General features: G+C 40.4%; 1 protein-coding gene across 1 annotated transcript; it reads left to right on the forward strand.

Annotated features, from left to right (window-relative positions):
• The first annotated feature begins 173 nt into the window (after positions 1–173).
• On the forward strand, positions 174–7540 carry BTF3 (basic transcription factor 3). The gene is made up of 6 exons (XM_054053458.1): positions 174–331; positions 827–895; positions 3758–3871; positions 4044–4245; positions 6770–6826; positions 7324–7540. The coding sequence occupies exons 2-6, from the start codon at positions 827–829 to the stop codon at positions 7368–7370; spliced, it is 489 nt and encodes a 162-aa protein (XP_053909433.1). The 5' UTR covers positions 174–331; the 3' UTR covers positions 7371–7540.
• The last annotated feature ends 5731 nt before the right edge of the window (positions 7541–13271 follow it).

Here is a 13271-nt window from a genome sequence, read left to right on the forward strand (position 1 = left end):
CCTCCTTGCGTTGTAGACCACGCCCCGTCAGGAGCCCGGCCACTCTGCGGGGAGACCACGCCCCTCCTGCGAGGAGCCCCGCCCCTGTAGAGAGACCACGCCTTTTCCGCGAGTAGGAACCGCCTCCTCCAGGGAAGCCCCGCCCAGCACCTCCCCCGCCGAAGGGCGCCCCCTGCCGTTGTGGGCAGCGGCGCATGCGCCGCGTGAGGCGCGGCGCTTTCCTTCCGGCCGCCATCTCGTTCGCTCCGCGTGCAGAGCTCAGCGCCGCGGAACCCCCAGCCCCTCGCGTTTCTCCTCCCTGCTCTGGGGTCCCCGCTTCCGCCGCGGGAAGGTACAAAGGAGGCAGTGGGGGTGGCTCAGGGAAGGTTATTGAGGGGCCACAGGTCGGGGGAGGGCAGGGCGGGTACAGGCTGGGCCCGAAGAAGCCTGGTGTTGACGCCGCGAGCTGAGCCGCGTCCTAGCCCGGGCTGGGGCTCGGCGTGAGAGGGGAGAGGCTGTCGGGGGAGCTGGGATGAGGGGATCATGAAGGGCGGGGGGAGAGAGGGAGAAAGGGAGGGAAAGGCGAGGAAGGAGGGGGAGAGAAGCGGGGGGGGAGGCAGAGGAAGAGAGAAGTGAGAAGGGAGGGGAGGAGGAGGGAGAAGCGAGGGGAGAGAGAGGGAGGGAGGGAGGGGTGGGGGGAAGTAGAAAGGGAGTATGGGGAAGGGGGAAAGGAGTAAGGGAAGAGGGGTGGGGAGGGAGAGGTGGCTGTGGGAGCCCCCCTGTGTCCACCTGCCCCGTTGCCGGACGCTGCTTGACCTGTCTTCTATGGGCACTGTTATTTCTGTAGATGAAAGAAACAATCATGAATCAAGAGAAGCTGGCCAAGCTGCAGGCCCAAGTGCGCATCGGTGGCAAGGTAGGAGCCACATCCCACCCTGCCTTCAGGACCACATGTCCCTATGTGCACACTTAGCCTAGTGTGAGGGCCCCTAAAAACTGGGGTTGGGGAGCAGCCCTAAGTACTCTTTATCTTGGCTTGACTGTTCTCTGGGGAAGCTGTGCAGCTGTAGGATCTCTAGATCCACAGAAACAGTATAGAGCAACTGATCCTGCAGCCTTTTATCTTTGGGTTTGTTATAACATATTACAGCAGATTTGCAACCTATATTCATGTATGACCCATTTCAGATGTATGATTTGAAGTAAGTAGATTTTGCAGCAAGTGAGCTCAGGTATAGTTTTCCTAACAGGTTATAGAGCGTTATGTTCTGAATTCTTGTCATTAATCTTTAAGATGCCCATGACTATTTCTTTTTGCCTTTTAGGACAAAGTTCCAATTCTGTACTTGACATACTCTTGCAATGGTAGAGGAACTTTCTCAGCAACCCATTTTTATTTTATTATGACTTATGAATGCATGTAGCTGTGTGAATGCTTTTAATCTGAAAGTAGAAAAGTATGTTGAATATCATTGTATGCTAGTAAACCTTTTAAATACAGCGTCAGTTTCAAGGTAATAACTTGTTAATTTTTTTATACCTGAGGGAGTGGACATGCAGTATTTTACAATACAAGCTATTCAATAAAACTCTTGCTGACAGAGTTCACAGGAGCTTTCATTCCTGTTTTGAATTTGGGTTTTTTTGTGCCTTTAGCTGGAGATTTAGGCAGCCTTAAATCGGGCTTAATTTAGTAATTGACTGACTTAGTGAGTCTGCGTATTCTTTGTATGGGTTACTGCTTAAGCAGAGAAGTGTATTGCATGTTATCAGCATTTGTTTATGCACTAGAGAGGCTTTTGATTTTTGTCACTTAAGAGCACGTATTGACAGCTTTTACAGCTCTGGTCAGTTTAGGTGTTTTAGAGACATTAGGGAAAGCTGGTTATGCTGTCATTCAGTTTTGAAATTGGCCTGTGAAATACTTGAATTGCCTGAACTTGACTTTTAAAATTTGTTTTATATGTAAAAGTTATTACATGATTCCTCTTGGCATTGTTGCCATATAAGCTGAGATGGGCGTGGAGGAGACAAAGGAGGAAGAGTCACTCTTCCTTTTGTGGAAAATTTGCACATTACCTCTGCTGCCAGATTTTTGTGATGTTGCAAGGCTTCAGAGCTTACAAATAATCTAAATGTTATGTTTGGCTGGAGGGCTATTGTAGAACTTTATGTGAAAGCTGAGATTTTTGTGTAGAATATCGCTAAAGCCAAATGACTCTTCTTCAGAACCTCTTTAGAAGAGTGACAAATGAGTTTGCAGTATTCCATGGGTGGCTTGCTGTACCCACTCCTCTTTAATTTAGAGATCGAGGGGTGTGAACAGCATGTTTCAGCATGACGAGAATAGAATTTGCTTAGTAAAACCCTGTAATCTTTAGAAGCTTAAATCTGTGGAGATGAAAGCAGCAGCTGTTCATTTAAATTAAAATCAGGTTGTCTAAAGTTTGATATCTGTATTTAATATGGGTAAATAAAGGTAGATGTTCTCAGGTGGCCTTTGGCACAAGATGTAATTTTTTGGAGATCTATTGAAAGCTCTTTTGTCTAGAGAGTCTTAATGTATGTCTTAGTAGCTCAATTCCTGTGCAAAGTATTAAAATAAAACCATTTCTGTTATTTTAGCGGTTTTCAGATTGCTATGTGTGCTAATTTGGCAGTAGTATGGAATACATATCAGACTTTCTAGACAAATGACTAAACTTTGAGCTGTAGTCTTCCATTTGTTAGTTTCATGTGAATTTGTCATTAACAGTTCTCTTTGTATGTAGCTGGATTGTGTTAGGGGTGTTAATGTCCTGCCAGTTTTCTAGCTTCTACCAGTTAACTCCAAAGGTATTGCAGACGTTTATACAGCCACACTACAGCACGTTCTGTTTTTGCCAGCGTGTGGCAGGTGGGCAACTGGAGTAGGAGGACTTAGATTATTAGTTATAGTGTGTCAAAAGAAGCCGTTTCACCTGCTTATGTTTTGTGTCAGATTTTACTGAGGCCTTACGATTGTATGAGAAGTATAGACTGACACTTCTGCTTTTTCATAGATACAGATATCTTCTAATATGGGACAGTTATTTCCCTGGAGAAATCTAAAGCTCTGTGTCTGTAGGAGTACTTAATCATTGCTTGTTTTTCGTTCTAAACAGGCCTGGTTTGAAATGCTATTGGAAGTATTTTTTTAAAACATGTTTATAAAATACTTCAGGAAAAGTGATCTTCAAGTATGTTTGTGTAAGCCTGTCAGATGGGAGATGTCTGTTTGAGTATTTTGCATTTTCTCATATTCATTTCTCGGTGATATGTTGATAATTTTATGGCCTCTGACTATTACCAAAATTTGGCCGCTATTACCACAATTTAAGATTGATAATCCCAGGAAGAATTCATAAGCTTCAGAAATTACCTGAAACTGTGCTCATTCTTCAGCTTTATGCCCACAGTAACAGACAAGGATAAACATTGTCTTTTCTAAGATGCTGCAGAATCCCTGTTAGAATTGTGGAATAAACATTCTCTGTTTCATTGATTCCTAAAACCTCATGATTCTCACAGTGTGAGAAAGCAAAGTTTGCCTTACAGTGAGGGAGAGAATTCTGCAGTGCAGTTGGAGTGGTGAGATTGTGTGCACTGTAACACAGAAGCAGAACTTATATATGTTAAGTTCATTTGTAGGTGGCTGCAGAGTAGTTCTATGGCCTTGGGGATTAGAGTTTGTGAAGAGCTATTTGAGTACTAATTTATAAGTTGGTTTGGTGGCTTTTTTTTTTTTTTTTGTGCAAAGGGTACTGCCCGCAGAAAGAAGAAGGTTGTCCACAGAACAGCTACAGCCGATGACAAGAAACTTCAGTTTTCTTTGAAGAAACTGGGAGTCAACAATATTTCTGGTATTGAAGAGGTAATTGCTTCAAAGGAAAAAAATACTTTTATGTGTACAAATATAAATTTCCCGTGAAGTAACATCCCAAACTTGTCTATAGGTTGTTATTGAACTTGAAGAACTTAAGCTTCCTGTTAAATTGAAAAATCTTGCTAAACTGTTTCAGAGACTGGATTTTTTTTTCTTGCAGGTAAACATGTTTACCAACCAAGGAACAGTCATTCACTTCAATAACCCTAAAGTTCAGGCATCTCTGGCTGCTAACACTTTCACTATCACCGGCCATGCTGAGACAAAGCAGCTGACAGAAATGCTTCCTAGCATCTTAAACCAGCTTGGAGCTGACAGTCTGACCAGCCTGAGGAGGTTGGCAGAAGCCCTACCCAAGCAGCGTAAGTTGAAATTGAATGCATTTCAGGCTGGCAGCTGACTTGAGGCTTACTTGTGTAGCAGCAGTGGAATTCAGTGCTCTTTTGCTGTCTGCAATTGTATTATAAAATGCTTATGAAGAAATTGGATTCTTTAGATCCTATTTATAACTCAAATCCAATGGCAAGTATAACCGAATAAAGCAGAGGCACCTGTTAGTGTATCTTGCAGCTGGTATAGTACTGGAGAGCTATAGCCAGACGTGATTTCGTGGTAGTTTACTTCTTGATGTGGCTACTGTATTTTGATGTATCTTGTTCATTCAAGCTTGGTAGATGAGTTACTCTGGAAGAGTTAGTTTTTAAAAAAAGACAGACTTCGAGTATGTCTGGTTTTGACATACTCATTTGAATGGAAACAAGTAATGGGGGAAGGGACTTGAGGACAAAGCTTGCAGCTGCTTTGCTGCCTCACAGGGGTGGTGAAGGCATTTCTTGAATGGGCTTTTTGATAGCCAGGAGGGAATTACATAATATTGGTAAGTAAGTATATTATAATTTCTGTGTGAGTAGGATAGTGTAGAGAACAGGACTGGCGTGAACATTAAGCTAGATATACCAACTTCATATTTCATTCTTAAATTAGTAGAAGAACATGAACACTTTTTCTTCCTGAAACTGTGTGGGGAAAAGTAGAGAGACTTGAGTACATGGTGTTTGCGAAAGGTGCTGCTGCTACAGGGTAAGAATTAGAAGTCAAAAATCAGGCTTGTTGGCACTGGGAACACTCCTTTGTCCTGCATGTACCATGTTCCTACTTTTCTAAAATATCTTAAACCCAACCCTTCCGAAGTGTGGAACATCCGGAACACAGAGAAAATGGGAGCAGTAGATGATTGTGTCCAGCGTCTGGTAGTTCTGAACTTGATTGTTAAATTTTTTTTAGTTCTTGTGCTTTGCTGCCAACAAGATAGCTTCTGTTTCCATTCCTAATGTTAATGATAGTTCCCTCCTGTCAACTTCCCACTGAAGAAGTCTTGTTAGAAGTAGTCTTGAGGAGGTGGGGTAAACTGCTGCTTTCCCCGTGGAGCTCAGGTCATTCCTTCTCAATGTCACCTGTGTAGCTTCCTTGTGGTAGTAATAGAGCTTAACAGGAATAAAACCAAAAAGCAAACAAAAAAAACAAACTTGAAGAATTTAAAATGACCCCCTAAGATCTCTCTTTCAGTGAGGTGGGTATGTTCTAGATAAGCTAAAATGTGCTGTTTTAATATTAGGGAAGCTTGTTTAAAGTGTTTGCTTTGTATGACCTAGAAAATAGCTATTCCTTTCTGCTTTGGGTGGATGCCAGAGTAGCTGCACAAAACTTTCCATTCAGCATTGTCTGCAAGATTTGAAAGCCTGACATTGAAGAGTGAAGTGTCTGTGATGATTGCTTTTGCAGGTGCTAAATTAAACTTAGTCTGGTCTTAGAGATGAGAATGCAGACAATTCAGGGGGAAATAGCATGGCTTGCATTTCAAGTGGTGTATTTGACACTAAGATGCACTTGTAACTGTAACAGCTTTCTGAGGTTGAAAAACAAAAGGAGGGTTAGCTGTGAACTTGTCCTAAGCCCTTTCAAACCAAAGTTTATGCATTCCTCTGCTTTTGTTCTCTAGAAACCAGAGTACAGTCTAGAATGAGCCCATCTCTTTCCTTATGCTTTTCTTGAAAACTGAGAGGGATTAATTAGGATAAAATTGAGGTGTTAGTGAGTGTGAGACAGCTTATGGTTGGTACTACTGCTAAGAATAGCAGTAAAAGTAGTGGCACAGGCACCAAGGGACCTGAGGTATCTTCTGATCATTATGCTGCTGTAGTTTCACAGTTGCTCATTGGTCTGCTACAGTGAACATAGTTAAGTCTCAGTAGCTCTGGCATGTACAGTGGTAATGGTTAAGAAATTACTGAGTCAGCAAAGATGTGGACCAGAACACATGGTTACCTAAGCCACCTGAATGTAAAATTGTGCATTCAGTTCTATTACTTTGACTTTATTGGGAACAATAATGTCTTTAAATGCCTCTAGTTATGTGTGTCTACCTGCAGCTTCACAATTATACCTTATTTTTTCTTGAAGGCCTAGGATCATAAGGTTATTTCTTTTCTTTAGAACTTGCTGATATAAAACACGTAAATCTTAAGGAACACTGGTCAGTAAACCAAGCCGCTTTTAGGCAAAATTGTTAAAATCAGTCTCTGCACTTGTAGCTGAAAATGATGATGACACACAGGGCACTTGGGAAACCTAGATAAAAGGTAGTGACTAGAAAACTGAGGTAGCGTGTATCTTCTAATGTCCCCACTGTGTTGTTTGAACATTGTCAACAAAAGGAATAGGAACTTCCTAGGTTAGTTGAAGGTTTTTATTTAGCAGGGAAGCTGGATAAAGCATAGCAGTTTAGTTCAGACTGTTTGATAACATTTTCAAAAAACAAAGCAAAACAACTAATGAAGAGGCCCATGGTGAGCTTGACTGATGCTTTTGAACTACTTGCTCTTGCAGCTGTGGATGGGAAAGCACCTCTTGCTACTGGTGAAGATGATGATGATGAAGTTCCTGGTAAGAACATGCATGCAGTGGAAGAAAAGGAAGTGAATTTTGCTTAAAGATAACATCTAGGCAGAATATTTAAATGTTTTCAGACACATGTGAAAGGCTTACTGGTTTGCTCTAGCATTTTTGTTCTATGTAGAAATAATAGCTATGGCTAATAATGGTTATTTAATAGTCAATAAGAAGGGTGGAAAAAAACTACCTTGTTGATATGACTTTGCCCAGTGGTGAGTATAGTGAAGTTAAAATGCTCTTGTGCTTTATAAAATTGTGCTTTAATAATGAACCATCCAAAACTTGGTTGAGCAAGAAGGATGAACCATGAAGCTCTTAAGTTATTTCGTCTGTAATTGATAAGCTGAAAGTTTGTGGTTTTTTATGTTGTAAGTGCTTGAAATGAGGTAGAATCTTTTTTGCGGGGTGGAACCAACACAAAATTGGCAACACAAAATTGGCAAACTGGAAGCGGGTCAAACTTTAATTTCAAAATTCTTCTTTTTTAGATCTGGTTGAAAACTTCGATGAAGCTTCAAAGAATGAGGCAAACTGAACTTTAAGTGTCACTTTCTGAATAAAGTTAAAACTTGAAAAAGCTACATGGAGCTGCTATTTTATATTGTGACTGCTTTGATTTTTCTTTTTATTTCCTGATGAGATCTCAAGATCTGTGATATTTGGAAACTCCTTGAACCTGCAGCTCTTTAGTTACTGCTTGTACACTATTATTTTTGTGGCCTGAATGAACAAACCTATGCTTTGAAATAAGCCAGATTGCTAATGAATCTCTGCCTGGACACAGTTTTTGAGTAACTTGTATACAAGCAAAACCTCATCTTTAATGAACTTTGGCATACAATAAAAATATAAAAGCAACTTTCTGGTGTGGCTTCTTGTCAGAAAAGCAGGAAAAAGATCGGCCACAAATATTGATCAATCGTAAATGTCTTGCTTTTCTGTACAGTATCTTCCTTTTGCTGTGTTAGAAGACTGTCCTAAAAAAAAAATTCTGCATAACGGAGCCTTTTAGACTTAATTGGTGAATTCTCAGTATTTGCAGGACAGAGCTACAAACGCTATAAGTCACTTTGAAATCTACTTTAAGAAGTGGATTTGTGTTCTAAAAATTATTATTGGTGATTTAATAAGACATAAAATATGAAAGAGAACTTTGCTTGGCCTTGAACAGCAGCAAGCTGTTGGCATCTTGGGAAAACTAGAAATTTTTTCTGTTTAGGGAGTGTTTAATAGATACTTTGAGGGTGTAATTATTTAATGAGTTAATACTTCCCAAGTATTTTAATTTTGCGTACCTAAAAATGTCAATTGTGTAGGGGAATGAAGTACAGGAAAGAGAAAAAGCCTTAATAGAATTGATAATTGGTCTTACTTAAGTCTGTATTTAGCATCTTCGGATTTATTAATTAGTATTTTATTTGAATGTGTCAGGAATCTATTCTTTCTATGGCTTTTGTGTGTTCAAGAGAAAAAGAGAACTTGTGTTTTGGGCACGAGAGAGACTTTAAATTCCAGTCTGACCTTCGCAGAGCTGGAGCTTACTGGGATGAGGGCTGAACTTCATGTCTGGGAGTGTTTGGTGTTAGTGAGATAGATCAGGTCCCTTCCACAACAGAAGCCAAGCTAGTATAGAAGAGTACTCAGCTGCCAGCTAAGTTTGTTTCTAGAACAAATACTTCCAGAAGTGGAAATTCGTCCTTACTTGTGCAGCGTAAAATTCAGGCTAAAACTTCGCTGTAGGTTCTCCTTGTGCCTGGGAAAAGGTGGGGGTGTGTCTGACTTGCTAAGCACGTTTGTTATAGTGTAAATCACTGCTGCTGAGAAACAGTGGAGGAACTTGCTCAAGCTGTGCAGCTCCTGTGATTTGAGGTAAGAGTGGTCTGAAGTGAGCATGATGTGGCTGAAGTTGGGTGCAAGAACTTAAAGAGTAATAATTTCAGTTTACTTGTCTCAGTTTGCAAATACTTTTATCAGCAAATTAGACTTTTAGCATTGAATTCATTAAATGCATTCATTGAATTGTAGCAATAAGGCAGAAAAACTATGCAAATTTGAGTTTGAAATGGCGGTGGTAAGCTGATTGCATTGCCTCGTAAAAGGTGAAAGCCAGAGTCTATGGAGTTGTTTACAAGACTTCTGTGACCTGTCAAGTCAATAAATGTATGCTGATTTTTTTTGAGAAATGAATGTGTTGATCATCCTGTGATTCAAATATTTAAGTCCTCAGAAATGCTTCCTTTAAGCCAACATAACCCTTGTTTATGAGAAGTTTCGTACTGGTTTCTGTCTCATTAATTGACTTACTGTCTTAAGATCTTAAGTGATCTAGACAGTGTTAGCCTTTTGCCCACTTAACAAACATAGATGGTGCTTAAAAAATATTTCTAAAACAGTATCTTTGAAATGCTAATCCAGTGCTAGGCAGCCATGAGACATGTCTGTGGAAGTCTGTGTGCTGGCTATGCTCTAAATCAGGAAATACTGGCATATTTGTGCATCCCCAAACTATGGCTGAGGATCGAGATATGATCAAAATGTGCCCCTGATAATAGCAGATTGTAAATGGAAGTAGTTTTCTTGTTGGAAGTTCATAGTTGTCTTCATGTCTAGGACTTAAAAGCTCAGTACTGGACTCAAGGCTGTATTAATTTTCTCTTAATAAGGAGTTTGATTATTATCTCCCTAGCATGTCATTAACTGCTAGGAACTGAAAGTAGTCGATAGAATTGTAGGACAGTTTGGGTTGGAAGAGGCCTTGAAGGTCATCTAGTTCTAACACCCCTGCCACTGGCAGGGACATGTTCCACTAGATCAGCAGTGTTGATGTTTCACTTTAGCTTGGACTTCCCCTGTAACTTCCAGTGTAACCACACTGTGATTATGCTGTTACGGATTCACATCTGTAGTTGTGCTCAAGGAAGATGGCTTTGTATCTCCACTCCAAGTGTCTCAGGTAATGAAGAAACCAAAAAGATGCCTGCATTTCTGTTAAAACAAAGGTTCTTATTAGAACAATTAAAATCCTGGGAGACGGTGAAACTTATTTACATAGTGTGGTGCATACATAAAAATAAAAAGCTTCCTACTATGGTTTTAATATAACATTATTTTTAAAGCTCTACAGGGCATCTTGGGTTATTACAGACTGTGAATTTTAGGTTGTGTCTTTTAGGAAATGTTCCAATGAGAATTTCACGCAATTAGTAGTGCATCTTTAACAAGCATGACCAAGGAGGATCGCTTGAGTTGGTTTAAAATGTTCATAGCTCAATACCTCAAATACCAAATCAATACTTTTGTGTCTTTGTAGGGTTGCTGGGTGTGTAGTGGAACTTCATGTAGCTCACACTTACTTCTGTGACACTGTGTTAAAACGTTTTGTGGGTAGAATATCATAGATATTTTATCTTCCCTAAACTGTTTTCCTGTATTTCTGCAGTAAACTTAGATGTCACTTTATGGTACAGGTAGAGTAACAGAGGACACTGGAAATGAAGACAATACCTTGTATTTGTTGTCAGAAGCAGTGGAAGAATTAGAAGAACAAGATGTGACCCGAACAGTGGCTAGGAAAATAGCTTATGTGTGTGAATGTTTGGAGGTGAGTGGGGAAGTTAGTATTTTCAAGAGAGGTGGGGGGAGTGGTTGAGAAGCCAGAACGTGGAACCTATTTGATCGTCCTGCTTATGAGAAAGGGTTCAAACAAATTACGAAACTCAAGAGTTAATAGTCAGCACAGGTAGGAGAACCTACAAGGAAGTCTGTGGTGATGACTAGATTTTACAGCCTTCAGTGACTGGCAAGATGGTGGTATATATAAAGGAGAAAGATTTTAAAGCTAGGTGTTTTAAAAATATTAGTAAGTACTCAACATGTCTTGGGCTTACATAAATACGTACAATCTAGCTCCTGATTTTTCTAAGCTATTCTTTGTTCCTTTTCAGACTTAGTTTCAGCCACATCCAGCAATTTGAGAGCTGCTAAAGATGTTTTGCACTGGATGTGATAGTTGAAAGATTCTGACCTGTAACAGAGATTGGACTTTGGAAGGAAGCCTTTTTTACAGAAAAGGAGGTGGCAGTGCAGCTGAACTAAGCTTACTTAGCTAAGATGAAGTCTGTAGCACAAGGGAGTAGTATGATTAGTTTGACTGTGGGTCAAACTCAGTAACTTTACAAGATTGATAATAAGTGGGTACATCTAGAAGCTCTGAGAATTGGAAGTATTAAGTATTACTGTGTATTCTAATCAAATGTAAGCTGTGGTTTCTTGGTAGCATAAGCTACTTGCAGTCTCCTGAAAGTCTTTCATTGCTTTGTTAATATTCTACCTTCATGCATGGATTATCATTAGAGAATGTAAGTGAATAGGAGTAGGACAGCTTATGCAGCACTGTCATGTCTTGCTGTAATCCATTTTATTGTGAGAAATAGATTTAGCAGATGCAACTTGTGTATTGCCTTTACACTGCAGTGAAGGTACCCTAGCAATGAGAAAGCCAGTCTAACGTGTAGTGCAGACATTAATAATACTTTTACAAATGAGTGACAGCCCAGCCTTTTGCATTACTAATGAATCTGAACAAATCATGGGTTAATTAGTGTGATGTTGGTATAAGCACTAATTGTTACTTTTATAATGTATGTCTATTATTTCTTATGTAGGCAAAATGCAGAATTCTAGGACGTATTACATGACATGTTCAGATCCTCATCTAGTTGAAGGTCTGTTTGCTCATGGAACACATTGCTTTTACTATCCAATAACTAACATTTCTAACTCTTCTCACACAGCTGGGCATTTGGGGTATGCAGGATATTGGCAGATAATGTTGGAAGTATCTGCTGCACTTGAAATCCGTGTTCAGTACTGCAGCTGAGTAGTGTTTTTGGTTGGATTTTAGTACTGCAAAAATGTAGATATGGGTTGTGCCCTACTCTCCCAGTTTTTAGGGGACACCCGAAGTTGAGTTGAATAGGATTTACCTTCTATGATTGGAGACCCACACAGTTTTTTATGGAGCTGCGCCTGGGTTAATGTTTATAATGGCTTATGCTGGAATCTCAGAATTGTCAGCCTTGTACACCTGAGCATTCCCCTCCTTCACAACCAACGTATCACTTGTGGCAAGTGTTTGTGTCTGTTTGTTATCACTGGTTTTAAAATGGTGCAATAAGATTAAGCAAGTTTTGAAGGTGTTGGAAGTATCTCCTGAAACAGGAGGAATTCTGAGTTTCAGCCACGGTTCTGGCTTCTTGAAGCAGTAGCATTTTGTGGGCTGCTGTTTTGCAGTGAGTTCTTAATAACTATGCGTAAGTAAGACTGCTGCCACCTTTAAGGACACAACAGAGATCCAGGAGGGCTTCTTACACTCTTTTAACTTGTGACTGTGCAGGACAAAGATAATGTAAAAATGGTTCTGTGGGCCAAAATCTACACTAGATCTGTGATATTAGTGTTTGATATTGACTTATGTGGCATTACACACCTCTTAAGTGTTACTGACGGTTACATTAGAATGGTGTTGTTAATGCATGTGGTGATTAAGCTCTTCGTTGTCTCTTCAGTATTGCTGCCTCTGCAGGACTAGCAGGAGTTAAAAGCAGTAATGCGTCATTAGAGCCACTTAGGTAAGCAAGATGGCTGTGACACATACTGAGCAGACTTGAGTGGTTAGGAGCCATTTTTACAGTATTTATTTTGATAGACCAGCTTGTGCTGCTTTCTGACATTGTTTGGCTTCACCTATACAGGTCAGACAACTCACATGTTGTTGTGTTATACTTGGGGGACTCATCTGCCCCTACTAGTCATGAGTCTTGCGTAAACATATGGTGAGAGGCAGCTACTGCCTCAAGGCTTCTGATCCTGTAGAGGTAATGTGAACAGGAGTGTTTGAAGGATTCATACCTAAACTAAAAATGAGATGAAGTAGGAAAAAAAAAGGAACAATTGTGGCAGTGTATTGATTTGTGGTGTCTGTTACGAGCTTTTGCCCCTATGTCAGTTGGTGTCCAAAACAGCAGCGAGGAGTTAACGTGAAAATTTTAGTTCCCTTCTGGCTGCTTTACCGCATTTAGTGTTAGGAGATGGTGGTGTTCTTTCTGGTTTAGGGGTGTTCCTAAAAGTGTGAAACCAGCATAGCCAGCTCTTACAGCTGGGGTTTGCCTTCAGCATATGTTGGAGGCAGCATTTGGGTAAACAATCCCTGTGTACATCTGCAGCATTTCATGCTCCAGTAATTCCTACCCGGCGGTGATGATCTCTAAGATTTTTTTTTTTTTTTTTTGTGTATGTGTTTTTTACTGTTTGTAGAAGCTGGAGCAGCCTACAGGTCTCAGGATTCACTGAGTCATCTTCCACCAGCTTACAAAATTCAGACTTGCTTAGATGTGACCTTGTGCATGTATACACTGGTGTCTAGGCTGACCTCTGT

This window comes from Cuculus canorus, chromosome Z, assembly GCF_017976375.1.
Source record: "Cuculus canorus isolate bCucCan1 chromosome Z, bCucCan1.pri, whole genome shotgun sequence".
Lineage (NCBI taxonomy): Eukaryota > Metazoa > Chordata > Aves > Cuculiformes > Cuculidae > Cuculus > Cuculus canorus.

Bases quoted from the DNA above. Each gene is read 5' to 3' on its own strand.
- BTF3 (XM_054053458.1), top strand. From the start codon at position 827: ATGAAAGAAACAATCATGAATCAAGAGAAGCTGGCCAAGCTGCAGGCC. The intron at 4,246-6,769 runs GTAAGTTGAAAT...TTGCTCTTGCAG, and splicing joins AGAAGCCCTACCCAAGCAGC to CTGTGGATGGGAAAGCACCT. The intron at 6,827-7,323 runs GTAAGAACATGC...CTTCTTTTTTAG, and splicing joins TGATGATGATGAAGTTCCTG to ATCTGGTTGAAAACTTCGAT.